The sequence below is a fragment of the Diceros bicornis genome, chromosome 2, assembly GCF_020826845.1.
Source record: "Diceros bicornis minor isolate mBicDic1 chromosome 2, mDicBic1.mat.cur, whole genome shotgun sequence".
Lineage (NCBI taxonomy): Eukaryota > Metazoa > Chordata > Mammalia > Perissodactyla > Rhinocerotidae > Diceros > Diceros bicornis.
This window is the reverse complement of record NC_080741.1, coordinates 11,814,540-11,838,139: the sequence shown is the minus strand read 5'-3', so window position 1 is coordinate 11,838,139 and position 23,600 is coordinate 11,814,540. Positions and strand designations below refer to the sequence as shown.

The window sequence follows — 23,600 nt, the reverse complement described above, 5'->3', positions numbered from 1 at the left end:
TTGCTTGGGCAAATTCATATCATTCTGAATATGGATAAATTTGGCTGTGTGCATGGCAAAGCTTGAAATTCTAGCCTTGCAATAGTTGGTTTGTTTTTTTAACCTGGCCACACACATACGTGTCTACACGTGTGCAATGTATGTGTATATCTCCAAATTTCATAAGTTTTGTTTTCTTTTACAGGTTTGATCTTGCTTTTCTACCTAGTCTTTTATGGGTTCCTGGCTGCACTCTTCTCGTTCACAATGTGGGCTATGCTTCAGACTCTGAACGATGAGGTTCCAAAATACCGGGACCAGATTCCTAGTCCAGGTAATTCTGTTACAGTTAACATGGCTTTTAACAAAATTGGGTTATACTTTATCTTCCATAAATCTGTTTTATATAGCAGACAAAAGATTGTTAACCTTGAGGTTAGGTAATATGGAAGTTTAGATTTTTGTTTGTTGTTTAATATTTATATACTGATATAAAGACCTCTAATATTTACATACTGATGTAAAGACCTAGACTGATAAATCTTGAGTCTTTTGCCATGAGTAAGCATAAATGAGTATTAAGAATTCTAGTGAAGCCAAATTTGATCAACGTAGTTATAGTTATGAATGGTGTTTGTGAATATTGTGTAGCAATTTCAGTTTGCCCCAAGTAATTTACTGATAAAGTGTATGTTTCAGTTCTAGCTCGGGTTAGAGCCTTGGTCTTGTAAAATACATGCTTCATGGTTTTAATTGCTTAGGGTGGAAGTGGTAAGATATTAATAGTGATACATCAATAGAGAATAAAATGAGTATACTCTTAATATGTTTAATTCTTCTGTATTGATTGTCTTAAAAAAAATTCTCCAGGATACTGGAGAATATACTTTAGTGCAGAAAAACTAACTGAAACACATTTTTAAATCACATTTTCTACCTCCTGATTACTGATTATATTCTTTTTAAACAGTCAGTCTTTGTTTTTGTTTTTTTTTTGTGAGGAAGATCGGCCCTGAGCTAACATCTGCCAGTCCTCCTCTTTTTGCTGAGGAAGACTGGCCATGGACTAACATCCTTGCCCATCTTCCTCCACTTTATATGGGACGCCGCCACGGCATGGCTTGCCAAGCAGTGCATCGGTGCACGCCCGGGATCCGAACAGGCAAACCCCGGGCCACCGCAGTGGAGTGCGCACACTTAACCGCTTGCGCCACCGGGCCGGCCCCAAAACAGTCAGTCTTTGAATACCAGCTCTACCTTCATTATTGGACATGGCCCTTATCCTCAAGGTGCTGGCAGTTTTTATAGAATAAGATAACAATAATGTGCAGAACCCAGTGTATATAATTCCCAAATTGGAAACAGCTTGTTGAGATGATAGAGAAGGGAAGGCTCTCCGTGGAGGAGTGGCACTGGGTAGCAGGCAGAGTGGAAGGCAGGCCAGGGAAGGTGGAGTGTAACAGGGGGTTCTGTCTGGAGCAGTGGGTCTCAGTCAGCGGCAGCTTGTCCCCCAGGGGCTATTCGGCAGTGTCTGGAGACAGTTGTGGTTGTTACAACTGGAGAGGTGCTACTGTGAGTAGAGGTCAGGAGTGTTACTGAGCATCCTGCAGTGCTCAGAACACACACACACACACACACACACACGACATCCAGTCCAGAACGTCAGTGCGCCCACACACACACGCGCGACATCCGGTCCAGAAGGTCAGCAGTGCCTAGGCGAGGACTTGTGAGTCGTATCAGCAGCCATACTGCACTGATTTCCCCAACCATTTTTCATTAGAACAGCTTGTTGTAATGGCCTTTCCTTTGTTTGCAGCTAATATTTATCTAAACATCAGGAATAACTCTCTTTCTTTTAACTCTTACTTTGTTTGACCAAGTATTAGAGACTAGCTGCATGCTGCTTTTTCGCTCGTCTTTCATGGTAGCCCTGTTCTTTTCTGCATAGACTAATTCTAAGATAATTGTCTTTCTTGCTACCAATGTGACTTTATTACTGTTGAACATGATCTGATCTATTTCAGAAATAATAAACTCTGTTTATAATTGCATGAATAATATAAGCAGTAAAATATGTTCCATATATTTAAGTAGACAATTTTAAACTGAGTTCCTTATTTACCAAGTGTGTTGTAGTACTTAAAAATCATATCATTAGTTTAAATAAATAAATATATATGCACACACATGTATAAATATTAGATGAATATACATTAGTTTGTTAAACGTGATTTTCTCTTCATAAAGGAATTATGGGTAGTTTTTTTTCTTGCTTATATTTTCTCAGGTTTTTTTTTCGATGACTATATTAGTTTTAATTTTAAATGGCATCATTTCCATAACGTTTGTGCCCAGTAAAATAAATGCTAGTTTGAAATTGGTATGTGTATTAACATATGTATCCATATAACATAAACACATACTGCCAATCCACACCCCTACAAACGTGCCTGCGCATACATACGCTCTCGTACCTCACTGGTTTCCACTGGAAGGAGATGAGAGTTATTTTTTTTTATTTTTATTTTTTGGGGAAGATTGGCCCTGTGCTAACATCTCTTGCCAATCTTCCTCCTTTTTTTTTTTTAAATTCTTTTTTCTCCCCAAAGCCCCAGTACATAGTTGTGTATTGTAGTTGCAGAGTTGTAGCTCTTCTATGTGGGATGCCGCCACAGCATGGCTTGGTGAGTGGTGAGTAGGTCCACGCCCAGGATCCGAACCGGTGAACCCTGGGCCATTGAAGTGAAACACATGAACTTAACCACTGCACCACCAGGCCTGCTCCGAGATAAGAGTTATTGTAGTATTCACATTCTATTGCTGTTCTTGGTTTGGGGGAAAGCCAAGACTTTATTTGGAGGAATTAAGTGTACTGTGTCAACAGTGCAGCTGTGCTGCACACCCTTGCCGTGGTTTTTTTACATAAGAATTTCAGACAGGCTGTCAAGTAGCAGGTCCTGGGGCTCCAAGAGCATTGCTAGGTGAGATCTATGAAGTAACCGGTGTCAGAAATTCAGTTTTGTATGTTCAGATCTTAATACAAAGTTTTTGCGAATTGAATCATTTAGAAATTGCCTTAGGGGCCGGCCCGGTGGCTTAGCGGTTAAGTGCACGCGCTCCGCTGCTGGCGGCCCGGGTTCGAATCCCGGGCGTGCACCGACGCACCGCTTCTCCGGCCATGCTGAGGCCGCGTCCCACATACAGCAACTAGAGGGATGTGCAGCTATGACATACAACTATCTGCTGGGGCTTTGGGGGAAAAAAATAAATAAATAAAAAAATCTTTAGAAATTGCCTTAGAAATTAGTCATGTAAAGGAATGTAATCTTTTTTATAAAGCATAGATATATTCATGTTTTTCTTTAAAATTTCTTCAATTTAGAAATCTGGATGTTTTATGTTGAGTTTTCTTTCAAGTTGAGTTTTTTTTTTTTTTTTTTTTTTTTTTTTTTTTTTTTTTTGTGAGGAGATCAGCCCTGAGCTAACATCCGCCAATCCTCCTCTTTTTTTTGCTGAGGAAGACGGCCCTGGGCTAACATCGGTGCCTATCTTCCTCCACTTTATATGGGACGCCGCCACAGCATGGCTTACCAAGCAGTGCGTCGGTGCGCGCCCGGGATCCGAACCAGCGAACCCCGGGCCGCCGCAGCGGAGCGCGCGCACTTAACCGCTTGCGCCACCGGGCCGGCCCCTCAAGTTGAGTTTTTATACAGTAATATCCATGCTGCCTTGATTCTGTTACTTTTTTACTTGTAGTTTATTACATCTTATTTCTGCTATAAAACCTTAAAAACAATTTCAGACATATACAGATGGTTAAAGGTTTTATTCCTACTTTAAATACTTTTATAAAAAATCGTAAGGTTACCATTGCTTTTATAGTGATTTTACAGTGGATGGAGTGGTGAGGAATAATGGGGTGGGGGTGGGCTCACCCCAGTGAGCTGGTGTGTTGATGTGGGTGAATGGGGCGTGTAATCGGAGGCTGTGTTGTGCTGTGTGTAGAATAAGATGTGCTCTGCCATTTAGGAACACTGTTGCATCATATTTGGGTGGTACTGGATCTAGTTTAACTCAGGAGCCATGCAAATCAACACAGACAAATACAGGGTTTGAAAGAAAGTGGATCTGATTGAAAAAGAGTTAGATGTCTGTGAGCAGCAATTTTAACAACTAAAACACCGCTTGTTATTTGTATATTTTCAGATTCAATGCAAGGCATATCATGTCTAATAACTTTGATATGGGGAATGTTGAGAGACTAGTGAGAATTTTAGGATTGTTTTTAAGCCTGTATGCAAGGCTGAATTAATAATCTAGATCTAATGCTTTTTAAACAAGGAAAGCTTATATTAAAGTTGGAAGCCAGATTATGTTTCTTACAGATAAATATGCTTGCATTTTGTGTTCGTAAACTCATGCAGTGTGTTCTGTATAAATGGGTGTTGACTCCTGGTATGAAATTGTTGGTGGTTATACTCCAAATTCAGTATGTGAAAATCACATTTTATTATAGAGTGATGTTTATTGTTGATGGCAGAATATTTAACCATTGAGTTAAAATTGTATAGGCCTCTTTCATCGAATAAGGTAAGCTTACTTTATGAATGGTTCCATACAGTTGTAATCTGAATGACAAAAGTGCTTTTAGACCTTGATTTGCTAACAGTTTTCTCCATCTATTAATGGCAGAGGGCAAAATCTAACGATGTTTGATAGAAAAATGATTATAGAAAGTACAAGGTAAAACTTGCATCTTTTTAAGTCAGGAACAGAGCAGTTATAATTAACTGTAGGTAATCAGTTAGAGTAGGTTTCTAAGTGGTAATGTCTGAGGTGATTTTGAAGACTTGGAGTTCTCTTTAATTTTAGATATACTTTCATAATCAGATAGAAGTGGGAAGTTCTTGATAATTTAGCATACCTGTGAATACAACTTTCCATGTAATTTACTGAGATTTGCCTTTCAGGGATAAGAGTAAGGAGAAGGAAAGAGAGAAGGGAATTTGCTACAGTTAATTTCCCCCTTTTTCTTTTTTGTCCTTATAGGACTTATGGTTTTTCCAAAACCAGTGACTGCGTTGGAATATTCATTCAGTGTGTCTGATCCTGAGTCCTATAAAGGATATGTAGAAGATCTCAAGAAGTTTCTAAAGTGTAAGTGTGTTTTCTCAGAGTAAAGTAAAAGATTTTAGTTATTACAGAAACTAGTACCAAATTATGATGACTTTTATTTATTTATTTTTTGTGAGGAAGATCAGCCCTGAGCTAACATCCATGCTAATCCTCCTCTTTTTGCTGAGGAAGACCGGCTCTGAGCGAACATCTACTGCCAATCCTCCTCCTTTTATTTTCCCCCCAAAGCCCCAGTAGATAGTTGTATGTCATAGCTGCACATCCTTCTAGTTGCTGTATGTGGGACGTGGCCTCAGCATGGCCGGAGAAGTGGTGCGTCGGTGTGCGCCCGGGATCTGAACTCGGGCTGCCAGTAGCAGAGCGCGCGCACTTAACCGCTAAGCCACGGGGCCGGCCCTATGATTACTTTTAGAAACATCATTCTTAGAGTTTGTTTTCCTTTTTCTTTTTTTTTTTTTTCCCTTGTTAAACACAGTCAGCTGAGAGGACTTGTAAGTAAATTTTATGATTGGTCGTGAGAATACTCTAACTTGTGGCGAGACATTGGGATCTAGGCCTAGTGGTCATGATTTGAATTTTCTGTCTATCCTGTGATAAGTACGTGATTAAGTTCATTGAGATTGTAACATTTATATCTGCATAAAAACGAAAAGTATTTGGCTAATAGAGCAAAACTATATTATATAAAACAATGCCTCTGAGTATTTGGATCTTTTGGGTTCAATGTAGTGCTTATGGGGAGGGGGTTAAGGAATGGTGTTTCTTAAACAAATGTCTGTGTATCAGTCGTGAGTTTTTCAGAGTTACCAGTTTGTAATGCTTTCTAATAGCCGTCCTAGCCCAGTTTTTTCTCACATTTTGCTTGGCCTAACTCCATGGTATTAACATTCCCATGAATAATCGTCCAATGCCCTGACCTCCTGGTTCCTGATCACCTCATGTCTTCTTCAGCCACGCATGCCTACAGTGGCTCCTGAGAACACGTGGGCCTCTGTTGCCAAAACCACCACTCGAGGCTTTCCTGACACAACCTTCTGTCCCTCTAGTTTGCTTAACTTGCCCTCCGTATTCTTCCACCTCACTGGGACTTCTGGCTCCCTGGCCTTTCATCTTATCCCAGCCCTGACCCCTAACTTCCCTTCTTAGCAAGCTTATTAATTCCATGGTTTTCATTTCATTTTTACTCTTGCCAGCACTCTAAAATCCCTTGCCTCTCAGTCTGTTTGTTGTAAACTTGCAAAGGGATAAATCCATATAATTCTCCTAAATGGAGCCATATAATTCCTGGGTGAAGCTCTTCCTTTGAGCCTGCCCCCTGAGAGGCTGGGTACTCCTGAAGGAAGACTTCCAACAGGACTAATGAGCTCTATGAATACTTGATCACCTCCCTCCAATAGACCTGCTCTGCTGCCCGACAGTCCTACTAAATTTCTCTGGATAATTCTCGGAAGGGAGTATTTCCAACCTCAAACTTCTAACCCCTGACCCTTTCCCCTATAACTCACTTCATATAACCTGGTTTCCTGCTTCAAGAGATAAAGAAGCACTGATGTGTGAACTCCCCTGGTCTCCCCGTTACCAGTAAGCAAACCCACGGTTACAGCCGTGTTGTCTGTGATGCTCCTCCTGCTCTGGTGAGGGAACTGCTGCCCTTCCTCTCCTCTCAGGCCTCCTGTACCTGCGTGCTTTGGCTCTCCGCCCCTCTCACTGTCTTGGAAACATTACAGTCGGAAACATTACATTATAAATATTTACTATTCCTCTCATGTATATTTAGCTTCTCTCTCTCTCTTTTTATTTATTTTTTTATTTTGAGGAATTAGCAGTCAGTTTTATTGGGCTCAGACCAGGAGTCCACGGGTCTTGACCTCTGTGTATTTGTCAGTTTTCCTCTCCGTGTTCTTTTCAGCCTGTTTCTGTAGTCTGATGAGCTGCTGTTTCTTCCGGTGATGGATCTTGGCCTCCTCCTTCCTCTTCTCCTCCAGAGTTGCTGTAACTACCTGGTACTTCGGCCAGCCTCATGAGCCAGGTGCCCTAGGGAGGCAGTCTGTCGTGTAGGCTTCAGACACACCACCTTGAGGGCAGCAGGAACCACTGTGTGCTTTTTCTTGTCATAGGGTGGTGGGATCCTTCAGATACTTGAGGAGGTGCAGGGGGGCCTGGCCTCGCTTGCTCTTGTGGGGTGGCATGCCTTGCATGGTCCGCCAGAAGATGGGGGCGGGGGGGAATCGGAAGTGGTAGAAGCCGTGGGATGGGTTGGTGTTCATCTGCTTGCAGAGGAACGCCAGGTACTTCGACTTGTTTCTGTAGAAATTGCCAGAAACGTTGATGCCCTCACACTGCACCACCATCACCTTCTGGCCCAGCAGCACTTGGTTGGGACAGTTGGTACAGACGGCCCAGAAGACGGCCTCAGCCATCAAGACCAGGACCTGCCCCTCCGCCATCTTCGGAAGCCGCCCAGTCAGGAAGGAGCCTCTCTCTGTACTGGGTCCTTCCTGTCAGCATGCAGAAATCCTCAGCTCGCTCCTGTCTTCAGTCAAAAACCTCTTTTGATCCTACATCGTCTACTAGCTATCTTCCTAAGAAGTCTCTTTCCTTTGATAGTTAAATATATACTTATTTTTTTTTTTTTTTTTTTTTTTTTGTGAGGAGATCAGCCCTGAGCTAACATCCGCCAATCCTCCTCCTTTTTTGCTGAGGAAGACGGCCCTGGGCTAACATCGGTGCCTATCTTCCTCCACTTTATATGGGACGCCGCCACAGCATGGCTTACCAAGCAGTGCGTCGGTGCGCGCCCGGGATCCGAACCAGCGAACCCCGGGCCGCCGCAGCGGAGCGCGCGCACTTAACCGCTTGCGCCACCGGGCCGGCCCCTTAAATATATACTTATTATTTAAATAATTTAAAGATGTTTTTGTGAACGTATAATCCTTGGTTTAAAAATCAAATAGTAAAAGAAAGGTCTATGATGAAAACAGTGGTTTTCTGCCCTCCTCCTTCCTATCTGCAGTCCTGTTAATTTATTTAACACACAATTTTTTTTGACGGCCTTCTTTGTGTCAAGCACTCTTCTAGGTTCCATCAGTGAACAAAAGAAAAATCTCAGCCTTCATGGAGCTTATAGTCCAGTGGTGTATTAGAAGGTAGTAAGTGCTGTGGAGGCAAATAAGATAGAGAAGGGAGATAGGGGGAGTTGGGAAGGGTTGCAATTTTAAACAGGGTGGTCCGGGAAGGCCTCATTGAAAGGGAATGCTTGAGGAAAGATCTGAAGATGAGGGAACCAGCCATGGAAATACCAGCAGTAGGTGCAAAGGCCCTGAGGCTTATGGTGTCCAGTGTGTTCAGGGTTCATCAAGAAAGCCATAGAGGGGCTGGATGGAGTAATGCAGGGGGAGAGTAGTAGGAGACAGAGGTCAGGGCATTAAAGGAGGGCCAGACTGTGTAGGTCCTTAGAGGCCATTGTTAAGTTCTTTGGTTTTTACAGTGACCAAGATGGAGATTTTTAAGCAGAGAATAATATGATCTCACTCATATTTTTAAAGGGTCACTCAGACTGCTTTTTGAGACTAGACTATGGGGAGTGGGACAGGGAAGCTAGTGAGGAGACCGTTAGAGTCATCCCGATGAGTAGAATGGCAGCTTGGCAAGGGAGGCTGTGAGAAATAGTCTGATTCTGGATACATTTTCAACAAGAAATAACTTCATGCTTTTGAACCTTTTCTTACAGTATTTTTCTTCTGTATCTCTAGATATTATACTTTTCTGCTGGGTGTTGATGTATCGCTTTTATACATTGTCTTTACTTCCTGCCCCGATGGATGAGGATTTAGCTCACATGCTCAGACCTTACCCCTTCTCAGTTCAGTAGTAATTGAATTACTATTTGTTGTTTCATTATTGGTGGCCTTTTTATCCTTAGTCTTTGTCTTAGTCTGTCATCTACAGACACTCTCCTTTGACTCCCTTATTTGTGTACTGTTGTTTGAGGTAGTCTCTTGAGTCCCTTTTTTCTGGAAAACTCCTTCCTAGAGCCCTTCCCTCCAGCTGTGGTCTGTGCTGGTCACTCCTTAGGCCTTTACCACCCAGCTGTCTTTTCGGGACTTTTCATCACTTTCTTGAGTTAGCTCCACTGTTTCTTGGCTCCTGACTTCTTTTTTCATAATTTACTCCCTAGTTTTCATGGCGTATATTCTCAAGTAACTTTATAAGAAAAGATACATGAAATGTATATTTTGAGTCCTTGATTCTAAAAATGACCTAATTCTGCTTTATAGGTGATAGTTCAGCCAAAGATAGAATTTTAGTTCCTTTGTATTTGCCTTTTTCTCCTCTGCAAGGTTGATTTTTTTTAATTTTTATTTATTTTTTTATATTGTTTCTTTATTTTTTTTTCCCCCCAAAACCCCAGTAGATAGTTGTATGTCATAGCTGCACATGCTTCTAGTTGCTGTATGTGGGACACGGCCTCAGCATGGCCGGAGAAGGAGTGCGTCGGTGCGTGCCCGGGATCCAAACCTGAGCCGCCAGCAGCGGAGCACGCACACTTAACCGCTAAGCCACCGGGCCAGCCCGATATTTTGTTTTTAAATGTGTTTCCTTTGGGTTCTAAAATTTCTCTGTCTTGGTTTCAGTCTCTAAAATATCACTTTCCTGGGAGCTAGAGGGGTCTCTGATGATGAAGACTTAGGTTCTCCAGGTCAGGGAAATTATCTTGTTATTACTTTGATAATTTCCTCAACTCGGTTTTCTGGTTCTTCAGTTGGGTATTGGATCTCTTGTTTTCCTGTCCTTTTCTGTTTTTACTTTGTTATACTTTCTGGGGGATTTACTTTAACTCTTTAACGTTCAAGCTTTTTTCTTGTAACTTTCAGTTGTCATTGTTGATTTTTAGGAATGCCTTTCTCATGTTTAAAAGATACAGTCTCTGGTTAATAGATACATCGTCTTCTCTTTTTTTCCCACGGCGGATACTAATTAGAATTTAAAGTTTTATTTTGCTCACTTTGTCTCTTTCCTTTTGGGTCTTTTTTTTTCTGTTAATCTTGCCCTTTTTCTTTTTTGGTCTTTCCTCAAGGGTGTGGGTCTCTGGTTACCCTGTCTGAGATCGGTGACCTTTCTGTGTTCCTGTCGTGCCCTGGACAGGGGGTCTTCATACTCTGGCCATTCATCATCCAGTTCCTTACACTTAGCACGATTTTGTGTAGAAGTGGAAGCTGGCATGATACAGGACTGGTCACTGATGGACTGACCTGTGTAACTGAGTGTATGCAGTAGAAGTCCTTGGGAGAAATGGTGAAGGCCTTGAATATTTCCTGCAAAATGATCTTCATGATTGTGCCACAAAAGTCAAAAAGGAAGTGAGGAATGTCATATGGTACTATTTTGTTAGAAAAGTTTACCCCTAACCTCCAAATGCCTGAACCATTCTTTGCTTTTAAATGAGTACATAGTTCCCATGATATCCTAATTTTTGCTAAATATAAGATGAAACCAAAAATTTTGACTATGAATATATTTTTCAAAGTGAAGATCCATGCTTCCTTTTAAACGCATTTACTTTGTTTTTTTAATAATTTTATTTATTTATTTATCCCCCCCCCCCCGAAAGCCCCAGTAGATAGCTGTATGTCATAGCTGCACATCCTTCTAGTTGCTGTATGTGGGACGCGGCCTCAGCATGGCCGGAGAAGCGGTGCGTTGGTGCGCACCCGGGCTCCGAACCCGGGCCGCCAGCAGCGGAGCGCGCGCACTTAACCGCTAAGCCACGGGGCCGGCCCATCCCTCTCCTTTCTTCCCCTTCTCCAAGTTGTAACCATTCTACTCTCTATCACTTTTGCGTCTATCTGCTTACACCTCCATCTCTGCTAACAGTAACTCATAGGTACTTCTTAGCGCTCAGCAGTGCTGTGGTCCCCTGGGCAAGGGCTGGTGTAGTGCTGTGAGGATCTTAGACATGACGGCCATCGTCTTGACTACACTGTAGGCTCCGTATGGCAGCCGCAGTGCCTTTTCATGTCCTCGCCATTGTGTCTGTGGGGCCAGGAGCATAGAGGGAGTGCAGATAATGCTGTAGCCATGGCTGACGCCACCTGATGGTGACAGAAGAGATTGATCTGTAATCCAGTTGGTTGAAATGCAGTAAACTTTAGAGCACTCGGTAGCTGTTAAAAGTTAAAGGGGGGCCAGCCCCGTGGCTTAGCGGTTAAGTGCGCGCGCTCTGCTGCTGGCGGCCCGGGTTTGGATCCCGGGCGCACACTGACACACCGCTTCTCCGGCCATGCTGAGGCCGCGTCCCACATACAGCAACTAGAAGGATGTGCAACTATGACATACAACTATCTACTGGGGCTTTGGGGGAAAAATAAATAAATAAATAAAATTAAAAAAAATAAAAGTAAAAAAAGGAACAAACTTAACATTCTTTCCAAAATATTATCTGGTAATTAGCATTGCTGTTTCTGTCTTTGAAGAAAGTTGTCCAGAGGATGATAAATTCCTGGTTGTCTTTAAGATCTTTTTTGGCTGATCCATGCACACATATACATTTCCTTTTTAGCATACGATTTAGAAGAACAGAAGAATCTCACAGTCTGTCCCGATGGAGCCATTTTTGAACAGAAGGGTCCGACTTACGCTGCATGCCAGTTTCCTCTTGTCTCGCTGAAAGCATGCAGTGGTGTGGATGATCCCACGTTCGGCTACTCCACAGGGAACCCTTGTGTTCTTGTGAAGATGAACAGAGTACGTACATCTTTTAGTTCTGCTGCTGCTTTTCTCTAATATCCTCTGTGAAGAAGCTGGCGACTATTTATGAGATGTTATCTCATTTGCACATAGCTTACATAAAAGGCTAGCAGTGATATGAATTGACCTTTGGAAAATTAATACATAAAAAAAACAAGATTGGTTCATAAATTAATCTTATCGATTAATGATTGGAGTGAAACAGCTTCAGCTTTTCCCTTTTGGAAGTAGCTACGTGCATTTAGGCAAGATTAATGCACCAAGGGGCCAGTGTTCTGGTTGTCATACCCAAAGCATGGCCTGTTTAATGCGCAGTGCTCATCTTTGAATCCTGCGTCACAAAATAATTTAAAATTCCGTGGCAAATCTATAAAGTTTTGGCTTATTTAACTTTTTCTGAATATTTAATAGCAAAGCCTAGTTTAATAATATGTGTATAAATAATTAAATAATAGAAATACAAATAAAGTTGCATTATAATGAGCTCAGTGGGGTGTTGCAGTTGTAGCCAAAGTAGGAGCATTTTGTTATGTTGTGCAGAAGAAGTGTCTGAATTGTACAGGCATTAGCAAATTAAGAAGCTAATGTTCTCCACGTGTTAGTAATAATGACTTGGGTCATTGTGCAGAGGAAGATGTTAGGGAAAGTGATCCCTAACCCCGGTGCCTTGCTGCTTTCTAAATGTTGTACTGCAGAGCTGTGTTCTGATACATTTATCCTGTTGAGGCCTGCAAGGTCTCCTTTGGTGTTTTTGTTTTGTTATGTTTTGTTTTTTGTGGGGAAGATTAGCCGTGAGCTAACATCTGATGCCAATCTTCTTCTTTTTGCCAAGTAAGATTGGCCCTGGGCTAACATCTGTGCCCATCTTCCTCCACTTTATATGGGATGCTGCCACAGCATGGCTTGACAAGCAGTGTGTTGGTGAGCGCCCGGGATCCAAACCTACAAACCCTGGGCCACCGCAGCAGAGTGTGCGCACTTAACCGCTGTGCCACCGGGCTGGCTCCTGCAAGGTCTCCTCTGAAGAGTGAGGTCATTCTGAGTCATTTACTCAGAGAAAAGGTAGTTTCTTAAACAGGTGTAGAACACTCAAGATCACGAGTTCAGGTATCACTAAAGTCACCATTGATAAGCAAATTGCTATTACCATCTCTAATAAAAGTAAAACTGAAGTCTTCCGAGGTTGGCACGGCTAGATAAGGAGTTTCCCTGAAAGGAGAGCCAGCTGGACCCTGAAGTGCCCAGGCTGACACCCCTCCAGCCTCTCCTTCCTTTCCCTCCCCCATGCACAGTTTCCTGATTATCACATCATAATCTAGAGATCATTCTGAAACATTGCCTGACACATAGTAGGTGGTCAATAAATGATTAGTAGGATGTTTCAGCAAGACTTTATTAAGAATTGAGTCCAAGGGGCAGGCCCTGTGGCCTGGCCTAGTGGTTAAGTTGGCATGCTCTGCTTTGGTGGCCTGGGTTTGGTTCCCAGGAGTGAACCTACACCACTCGTCAGCAGCCATGCTGTGGCAGCGACCCACACACAAAATAGAGGAAGATTGGCATGGATGTTAGCTCGGGGTGAATCTTCCTCAAGGAAAAAAAGAAGAATTGAGGCTGGCCTCAATTGAGGCTATGCCTAATTGGCATAGTGGTTAAGTTCACATGCTCTGCTGCGGCAGCCCGGGGTTTGCAGGTTCGGATCTCAGGCACGGATCTGTGCACTGCTCATCAAGCTATGCTGTGGTGGCATCCCATATACAAAAAAGAGGAAGATGGGCAGAGATGTTAGCTCAGGGGCCTATCTTCCTCACACACACACAAAAAAATAATAAAAATTAAGGCCAAGAGTAATGTGAAACCAGATAATCTAGTTTGTCAGATGAATTACGTGTCTTCACTTTAACAGGGCTGCCTTTTGTACCCCAGCGTCCTAGAGGTATCTTCAGAACATCTCCATGCTGGAAAATCTATTCCCAATATAAAGCCAAGAGAAGTTCTAGTTTCTCCTCCCACAGGACCATCCTCTGAGTTTACGTTCTTTCGCAGTGTGTCCTCTGTGAATGGCGAGGGTCTGAGATTCTGCTTGCTGATAGGGGCATGGCTCTACAGGGCGAGACAGGAAGGAGATGGCAGGCACACACAGGGGTCAGTAACGAGATGTGCAGACTGAGTGTGGCAGGGGTTCAATCCCAGTGTAGTTTGTTCCACCGTCATTACATGGGCAAGGATGGTTAATTGCTGTGGATACTATTGTTTAGGTTGCAACAGTGCTTGTCTTTTGGGAGAAATGTTTACATTTTACAAACATTCACATGTAAAATGCATTCAAATTCAAAACACCAGAAAATCCTCTCACGAAATAGGTGGATAAATATATGTTACCATTCATACAGAGTCAGTTAAATTAATTACATCCATGGAAGTAGCCTGATGACATAGTGAATGTTGCTGTGAGAGTCGTAAAATGGGATTCTTCCCCCTGTCTGCATTTTGTGGAACAGATAGACGTGAAATACGGTGCGGCTCTGTGGAAGCTTTATGCAAACAAATGCTGAGGGTTGTGACCTAATATATTTTCATGAAGAACAGTTTAATTATTTCTTATTTCCAGTAATGATTTTTTTCGTATAAATAATGAAATTTAAAGGTTTCTGTTTGTTTCTTCTTTAAGGGTAGCAGAGTGTAATACTGTGTTTTGATCAATTCTTTGGTAACTGATTTATTTTCTAAATTGCCTGAAGTACAGTAATAACTATAATTATTATATATATTATTATTATATAATAATTAGATAGCTAGTTGGTAAGATTATTATATCAAAAAGTCCATTCTAATCCTCTAAAATAAAATTAAAGCAAAAGGCAGATGTAATAGGGACAGAGTCACTGTTCATCCCAACCCTCCCACCTGGTCCCCAGCAACAAAGGAGGGGGTTACGTCGTTGTATACATTTGTGATGTTTCAGTTAATCCATATTTCTTTACCTTAGATAATTGGATTGAAGCCTCAAGGAGAACCGAGGATAGAATGTAGTTCGAAGGTTAGTATTCAGAAACTAAACCAACTTCTGTTAAAGCTTTAGTGTATCTTAAAAATACTTTAAAAGTCTAATGAATTTTTGTCATTTTTTCTTCCCTGTCACGTTTTTAAAGTCCTCTGTAGTGCCATTCTTAGAAGAACGAAATTCCACCAAACTTGGGGGTTGCCCTTCTCTGTTTGCTAATGATAATACAAAAAGACTTGTTTTCCATGTCCATTTGGTTTCGCACACATCCCCTTTACATTTACACATGCCATATTTCATTGCTTCTAAGATTCATTTTTCTTTCCTAGCTTAACACTGAAACTGGGGTTGGCCTTATAAATGGTGTGTCTTAATAGTGTATCATGAGATTTTTTTTGTATTCTTAATAGTACGTAAGTTGATGTACATCAATGGCATGTGTGATTTAATGAAACATGGTACGTTTTCCTGCAAGAGACATTCTTTTTCTCTCCTATCTTTATTTTTTTCCAAAGTGCTATATGGTTTTCATCTCATAACTTCTTTTGTTTTCTCTCCATGCTGCAAGTGCAACTAAGACAAATATGTAAATGATGGGTAAGAGTTCTGAGGAGAAACTGTTAAGTTCTACATTTAAAAAGATTTAATGAGAAAAATATTAACATTCCACAACTCCAAGTGTATGTCAAAGGTATTTTAACATTGAAATGTTAATTTAAATCACTTCTAAAGTTATTTGTGAAAAAATTGTAATTCCTTATAACCATGAACAGATTTCTTACTTGGGCAGGAACTTCTTGCTAAGTGGTTCTCAGATTCAGTCTTGCGTTAGAATCACTTGGAGGGCTGGTTGGGTCCCATTCCCACAGTGTCTGACTCAATCGGTTTGCGAGGATGCCCAAAATTTGCATTTCTAACTAAAGTTTCCAGATGACGGTGAGGCCGCTGGTCTGGGGCCACACACAGAGAACTTCTGCTTTAGAGTGTCCTCATTAATCTCTTTTGAGTACTTATTCACTGTTTAGAGCAGAATAAAAAGCCAGGGAGTTTGTGGTTTCTCATTGGATTGTGTGATCACAGGCAGTTCATTTTATCTCATTATCTGGTGAGTGGATACAGTCTTAAAAGAAACATTATGGCTACAAGATAACATTGAGAAAAAGTATGGAGTGACTCTTTAGGATCCTCCTTGGTTGCAAGTCTTCCAGTAGAAAGTTCCCGAGGCGTGGGTGCTGGGCCTCAGCCGGGCAGAAGTGCTCATTTCATTGCAGTGGACCCCCACGTGGGAGCTTTTGCCTTTGCCTGTGAGTGGACTACATAGATGAGCTTGGGATGGTGGGTCTGCTCAGCCGGCACCACTGAGAAAGGAGAAAAACACACACGCTTTAGGCCAGAAGGGCAAAAGCTTCACCCTTTCCTAAGTTTTCGATTTTCTGTACCTTTGGCCAGTACAAACAACTTCATGTAACTCTTCCTTATGGTTTTAAATGGATTTTCTCATTGTGCATCTATTATGTATCCTTTGCTTCTAGAATAGTTGGGGGAAGTGTTACTGAAAATTCCTCGTCTAATGACTTGGAATTCAGTTTGCTGTCCCTTTTGCTTTGAAGAATTACATGTAAAGCACTTAAAATAATCAAAATAGATGGGGGTTTTGTTTATTTAGCCATGGAATGTTTTTGTTTTTAGAAAAACAAAATTGCGTGTGAGAAGAAATGTTTGTAAAACTTTGCATTTTACTCCTAGGCTAGTCACAAAGGAGTAAGCAAATGGAGGCCGTAGTTGTGAAGGTGTCGCTCTGAGAACAGATGGGACCATTTACTGCTGTCATTACAATTGCTGTTTTCCATTAGATTTGTCTCTATTAAGTGTTCTTTAGTTTAAATTCTTTAGTTATTTTTTATGTAATACATTTGTCTCTTACTTTGTCTTTTACTCTTAAGTTTGATCTACTTTAATAGCTTTTATATAAGTTAGGAGTCCTGAAAATACTGATGACAGAACATGCTCTTAGCTGTGGCCTTTAATTTATATTAAAGGATGGTTCCTGCAAAAGATGTAATATTCTGGGGCCGGCCGGGTGGCGCAAGCGGTTAAGTGTGCGCACTCCACTGCAGCGGCCCAGGGTTCACCGGTTCGGATCCCGGGCACGTACTGACATCGCTTGGCAAGCCATGTTGTGGTGGCGTCCCATATAAAGTGGAGGAATATGCGCACGGATGTTAGCCCAGGGCCAGTCTTCCTCAGCAAAAAGAGGAGGATTGGCAGATGTTAGCTCAGGGCCTATCTTCCTTACCAAAAAAAAAAAAAAAAAAGATGTAATATTCATATTTGTCATTAGTCGTTTTGATATTTCATTTTCTTAAAAAATGAATCATGTTCATTCAAGAAAAATTAGAAAAATGCAGAAGAAAAAAGCTGGTAAATGCTATCCAGAGAGAACCACTGCTTAGAACATTACCTTTATGGGTGATGGTTGTATAAAAGAAACAAAATTCATGTATGCTTCACCCTAAAGTGTCTGATTGTTATCCAGATGTGCATTTTGATATTTCACAATTTTCAGATGTTTATTTTCACAGAAGGTATAAAATATGAGTTTAAGTAAAAGACTGCCAACATTATGGTTTAGGTACAAACCAAGAGAACAGTTAGGAGTCTGTCACGCCTGGGTGACCTTGAGCTTGTGACCTTAACTCAGCTTCAGTTCCCCTGTCTGCAACTGATCCCACCCACATAAGGGTTGTTAGACCTAAATGAGGCAAATATAAGTTAAATGTGGTATCTGGCTGGAAATACAAACTGAAGTGCTCAATAAACTGTAACCCAAAGAAAACCTCTATACATTTTGGGGAACATCTCTGTGTTTTTGTGAATTAAGCTCATATATTAAGGAAAAATAGGTGAAACAAAAGCAATTAATGCAGAAAAGCACTTATATCCAAGAGATTGTTTTTTCCTCTGATATAAAATGCTGTTTTAGACTTAAAACTCTTTTTTCTTAATTAAGGAGTAAAATGTGGAATGGTGTTTGGACAGTGATTGTCCCCCCCCCCCCAAAGCCCCAGTAGATAGTTGTATGTCATAGCTGCACATCCTTCTAGTTGCTGTATGTGGGATGCGGCCTCAGCATGGCCGGAGAAGCGGTGCGTCGGTGCGCGCCTGGGATCCGAACCCGGGCCGCCAGTAGCGGAGCGCACGCACTTAACCGCTAAGCCACGGGGCCGGCCCAGGACAGTGATTCAAAAATGACTCCTGCGGTTTCTCTGGCCTCATCTCCTGCTCTTTCTGTCTCTCTTTGACCCGGATCATCAGAACCTGTCCTTTCTGTGGGGCGGCATCACTCTGTGCTTTGTGCTGTCTTGCGTGTCGCTTGTCTGTGTATTTCTCTCAGCCCGTGCATGTGTGCTACTCGTGATGGTTAAATGGAATAAGCAGAGTAGGACTTCTCCTTAGAGATTTTTAGTTTTGCTATAGTGTTTCATGTGTGCTTTCAAAAATAGGCATTCATTTATTCAAATCTAGAATTCAAGCATTTAGTCATGTTTTATTTTAATTAGTGCTATGGAAACTCGCCACTGGTTTTAATCATTGTTGTCTCTTTGTTATCTAGTATGTGTTAAAGTTATAGTCATTAAAATTAAGCCTATTTGGAATGTGTTACATAAGAATTTTCATAAATTGCTTATTAAGAATATTAGAGATAACTAATAGCATGAATGAATTGGATCGTAGATAATGATTAAATTTGTGTGTTTATCTTGTTTACTAGTTTTTTAAATACATGGAATGTAATTCCAGTAGACTCATAATATTTTTAATTGATTTACATGTGCTCATAAATTTATTCAAGGGAGATGTGGTATTTAAATTGGTTAAGAAAGGTTTTGCCTGGAGTACCTTAAATTTTCCCTAATAGTTTTTGTCGTTTGCATCATAGTTCCCACTCTGGTTGCCGTTATCGTGGTTTTTAATCACATGAGACTTTTGGACCTGCTGCCTCCCAGGCCTCAGTGCTCCATTCCGGGTTATGGCAGCCATTGCTTTCAGTCTGGAAGCACAGTATTTTATTCATTTTAGGGATACATTGGTCCCAAGCCTATGGGTGCATTTCTGTCAGTGGCCGGAAAACCGGCATTTGGTAGTTGGAAGGCAGAGACGATGTTAACAGACGGTCGTGGGTAGATCTGGCTCTACGCTAGAAGGGGCTCTCGTGGGGAAGCATGTAGGGTGCATCAGGAAATGTGAGAAGAATCGGGGTAGTTTGTGTCAGAGGGTCTATATCAACATGAGCAAGTCTCTTCTCAAACATACACCTGTGATTAATGCAGCGGGAGCAGCGAGGCCGTTTCCCCACACTGTTCATAATCAACACTGCTTTGATAGAAACACATCTTTGTAAATTGTTTTCTGTGACCTAAAAAGGGTTTCTTTTGCTTTCAACTTCAGGGTGAACAAGCCATTCTATCAACTTATCCATCTAATGGAACTATAGACTTAAAATATTTTCCATATTATGGGAAAAAACTGCACGTAAGTATTTAGAAGTTCTTAAGTGGTTGTGACTCCTGGGAAATTGGCACATCTGTATTAAAATGTCACTTGTCTGGGGTGGTAGACATCCTGTGTAACGTGTGCATCATCTATTCTGGTATTTAAATACAAATAGTGATGGCAAATAGATATCCCACATCTACAATTCGAAACAGAAAACTCAAGCAGATAAGTTAAAGGATGATTAGTTTCAAAATACCATTTTCTCTTTCATTATTTAGAATGTGCTTATTTAGAGAATGTAGAGAAGTAGTAAAGAAAAAGCTTGTTACCCAGAGATAACTATATTGTGGGGTAATTTCTTACATAGTTAAAGGATGATTAGTTTCAAAATACCATTTTCTCTTTCATTATTTAGAATGTGCTTATTTAGAGAATGTAGAGAAGTAGTAAAGAAAAAGCTTGTTACCCAGAGATAACTATATTGTGGGGTAATTTCTTACATAGTTTTTCTTTAAGTATATGTATGTAAATAAATCATTTTATAAAATTAGGATCATACTGTATATATATTTCTAAAACTTTTTATTTTGAAATGATTTCAAACTTAAAGCGGCTAGAATAGTACAAAGAATTCCTGTAGCCCCTTCACCCAGATTTCCCAAATGTTAATGTTTTACCTCATTTGTCTTATCAGTCTCCACTGATACATAATTTTTTCCCCTGAACCATTTGGGACTGAGTTATAAACATGGTGCCTCTTTACACTAAATGCTTGAGTTTTATTTCCTAAAAGTAAGGGCATTATCTTATATAATCATAATATGGTTGCCAAAGGAAATTAACATTGACACAGTACTATTATCCAAACTACAGACCTGGTTGAAATTTCACCAGTTGTTCCAGTAATGTCCTTTATCACAAAAGAAGAAGTGTTTTCCTGGTCCAGGATATCACATTGTTACATCTTTAGTCACCTGTAATCTGGAACAGTTCCTCAACCTGTCTGTTTCATGCCCTTGTACTCTTCAAAAATGAGTACAGGCCTTTTTTGGCTTATTTTGTTTTATGTTCCTCAATTTGAGTTTGTCTGATGTTTTTCATGATTAAATATAGGTTTTACATTTGGGGCAGGAATGCCTCAGAAGAAATGTTAGGTCCTTTTCAGAATAGCATATCAGGAGGGACATGAAATTGATTGGTCCCATTAATGGTGATGGTAACCTTGAACACTTGGTTAAGGTGGTGTCAGCCAGGTTTCTCCGCTGTAAAGTTATTCTTTTTTTCCTTGTTAATCAGTACGTATCATGTAGGGAGCATACTTGGAGAGTATAAACTTCTGTTTTTCCCATAGCTTGAGCATTTGTTGATTCTTGCTTCAATCAATTACTAATGTATTGGATTGTTCCCAAATGTTTTCTAATTCCATCTTTCTTATCCTATTTGCTAGTTGGCATTCTTCTCCAAGGAAGAGCTTTTCCTTCTCTACCATTTATTTATTTATATCAGCATATTCTCATGGGTTCTTCTTTAATTCAGGGGTTATAATCTGTTATAATATTATTTATTTTGGTGCTAAAATTGTCCCAGGTTTGGCTGGTGGGAGACCTTCAGGCTGGCTTCTGTGTCCTTTTGATGTGCTCCCGTGATTCTTTGAGTGCTGTCTTACTTTCTGGCACCACAAGATATTCCAGGTTCATCTTACCCTTTTCCTGCCCCATCCCAGGAATCAGCCCCTAGTTCCTTTTGGTGAAGAATTGTATTTAGAAACCACAGTGATTGTTTTACTAAGTTACACAGCAATCATAAGTAAAGATATAGGATACCTAAGTAACATAATCAGTAAGAGGTAGTTCTTATGTGTATTTATCAAACATAATAATATATAGATAATATAGTACAATACATATCCTTCTCAAGTACACCTGAACAGTCACAAAAATTTATCATAAAAAATACATCCCACGGGGCCGGCCCAGTGGTACAGCGGTTAAGTGCGCACACTCTGCTTTGGTAGCCCGAGGGTCCGCACGTTTGGATCCTGGGCGCACGCTGATGCAGCGCTTGTCAAGCCGTGTTGTGGCAGCATCCCATATAAAGTAAAGGAAGATGGGCACAGATGTTAGCCCAGGGCCAATCTTCCTCAGCAAAAAAAAGAAAAAGAAGAGGATTGGCATCGAATGTTAGCTCAGGGCTGATCTTCCTCACACACAAAAAAAAATCCATAAGTTCCATAAAGTAGAAATGTATTACAAACAATACTTTCTGATCACAATGCAATAAAACTAGAAGTTATTAAAAGGGCCCTTCCAAAAGAGGAAGAGAGTGGAAACCTTCTATTAAACAACTTGGGTGAAAGGGGAAAGTCACGCCAAGATTATAGAATATCTAAAAAATAATGAAACACAACATAATCACAACCTACAGGATACATTTAAAGCAGTGCTCAGAGGAAAATTCATAGCTATGAACACTGTTATCAATAAAAATTAAAGTGAAAATAAGTGAATATCCAGCTTCCAAAAACAAATAGATCTAATTAATAACAAAAATCTTGTTTTTTTAATTTTACAGAATAAACCAACTTCTGAAAAAGTGTAGATGAAGTTACTGTAGAATCTGAATTAACGTGTTTTCCTTTATTTGCCAGGCGAGGTATCTGCAGCCATTAGTTGCTGTCCAGGTGGCCTTTAATGCTACCACTGCTGGGAAGGAAGTAACAGTCCAGTGCAAGATTGATGGATCACCCAACCTAAAAAACCAGGATGATCGAGACAAGTTTTTAGGACGAGTTGTGTTCAAAATCACAATGCGTGCATAGTAGGAGTTAGGGTATCTCCACAGAGTAAATGTTGTGTTGTCTGTCTTCATTTTGTATCAGCTGGACCTGCCATTCTAGAATTATGAGACCACCTTGGAGAAAGGTGCGGTGATACATGACACTGGGCTAACATCATGTGCTTCCAGATTATAGTGTTCAGTGTCCTCGGAAGCAACTCCCTATTGCCGCTGCTGCCTTCGAACCAGCGTACCGTTCCAGATAGGGACCGAGAACACCTGATGCTCATCGTGTAGAACAGGGGGGTCTTGTCCTATTTCTTTGTGGTTTTATTCCCGAGCGTCTAAAGCTTAATGTGCTGTGCTATGTAAATATTTTATAGATTTAACACTGGTTAACTGTCATATTTTGATGCCAGCAAAGTTTTAGGGCTAAAATGGTACCTGACCAACATCAAGTGACTTTATAGCTGTGAGAAATGTGGAGTGGAGAAGTTCTGTATGTGAGGAGGAAAAAAGAAAATAAAAGTGGATTTGAAATGTCTTGGATTTTTTGTAAAATTATTTTTTACATGCCAAATTAGTCTGTGGATCTTTTTGATTAAGAGCACAAACTTTTTGTTGTAGAACATGTAAAAAAAAAAATAGTGATGGGATTATTTTTAGTGCTGGAACTGTATCTCTTATAAAGTATTTTAGACCACAGATGAAGCACAGCATTTTTAGGTTAGCCAATATGAGTATCTACTTAATTTTTTATGAAATTAAATTCATAAGATTTAAATTGTACAATAGTTTGTGAAATATCTTGTTACTGCTTTTATTTAGCAGACTGTGGACTCTAATAAAGGATATAACTTGTGAAATATAAAAACTTGGAACTTATTCAAAGCTTCGGACCAAACAGTAGAGTTTTATTTCCACGTTCTCTGATTAGTGTCATGGAGTGCCTCCTCCCTCAGCCTCAGTGTCTGGTATGAGTCTTCACCATCACGTGAGCTGCCTTCTCCTTTATTGAGAAAGATGTGCCTCCGGTATGATCTGGGGGTTTTTTGAAGCCTATTTTTTGTTGTTACTCATATTCTTGAGGTTTTCTTTCTGTTGGTGCAAGCCAGGCGGGGGGGACCCAACCCAGCTGGCTCGGGGTGGCTGTCTGGAGAAAACAGGGGTGGGCCTCGGGGGCCCAGGTGCAGCGTCTACACTTCGGCAGTGAGCACTCAGCCCTGTTGAGACCTCTGCTCTTTGCTCTGTCACTAAGGTCTTAGTGATAACAAATTTTCATTTTAGAAGTCTTCTTTGCAACCGAAGAAAATAATTCTTGAAGTTGTTACTAAAGCAGACCTTTTCTGGGCTTTAGTTTTCCTGTCTCCCGTCTCTTTAGAGTGTAAAACAAGGAGGAGAAAGTGCTGTGAGGCCAGGGCAGTGTCATGGGCCGCAGCTAGCCCATGTGAACAGGTCCTCA

The 23,600-nt window shown here is 40.8% G+C and overlaps 1 protein-coding gene and 1 pseudogene across 1 annotated transcript in view; one reads left to right on the top strand and one right to left on the bottom strand.

The window, feature by feature from the left end:
• The window catches only part of ATP1B3 (ATPase Na+/K+ transporting subunit beta 3), a 45,914-nt gene extending 23,232 nt beyond the window's left edge, over nucleotides 1-22,682 (top strand). Inside the window, exons 2-7 of the mRNA XM_058551871.1 lie at nucleotides 185-313; nucleotides 5,032-5,139; nucleotides 11,678-11,862; nucleotides 14,852-14,902; nucleotides 19,316-19,399; nucleotides 22,011-22,682. Coding sequence (XP_058407854.1) covers nucleotides 185-313; nucleotides 5,032-5,139; nucleotides 11,678-11,862; nucleotides 14,852-14,902; nucleotides 19,316-19,399; nucleotides 22,011-22,181 — 728 coding nt within the window. The 3' untranslated portion in view covers nucleotides 22,182-22,682. The remainder of the gene's footprint in view (nucleotides 1-184; nucleotides 314-5,031; nucleotides 5,140-11,677; nucleotides 11,863-14,851; nucleotides 14,903-19,315; nucleotides 19,400-22,010) is intronic.
• On the bottom strand, nucleotides 6,947-7,487 carry LOC131412243 (large ribosomal subunit protein uL13-like; annotated as a pseudogene).
• Nucleotides 22,683-23,600: the final 918 nt, after the last annotated feature.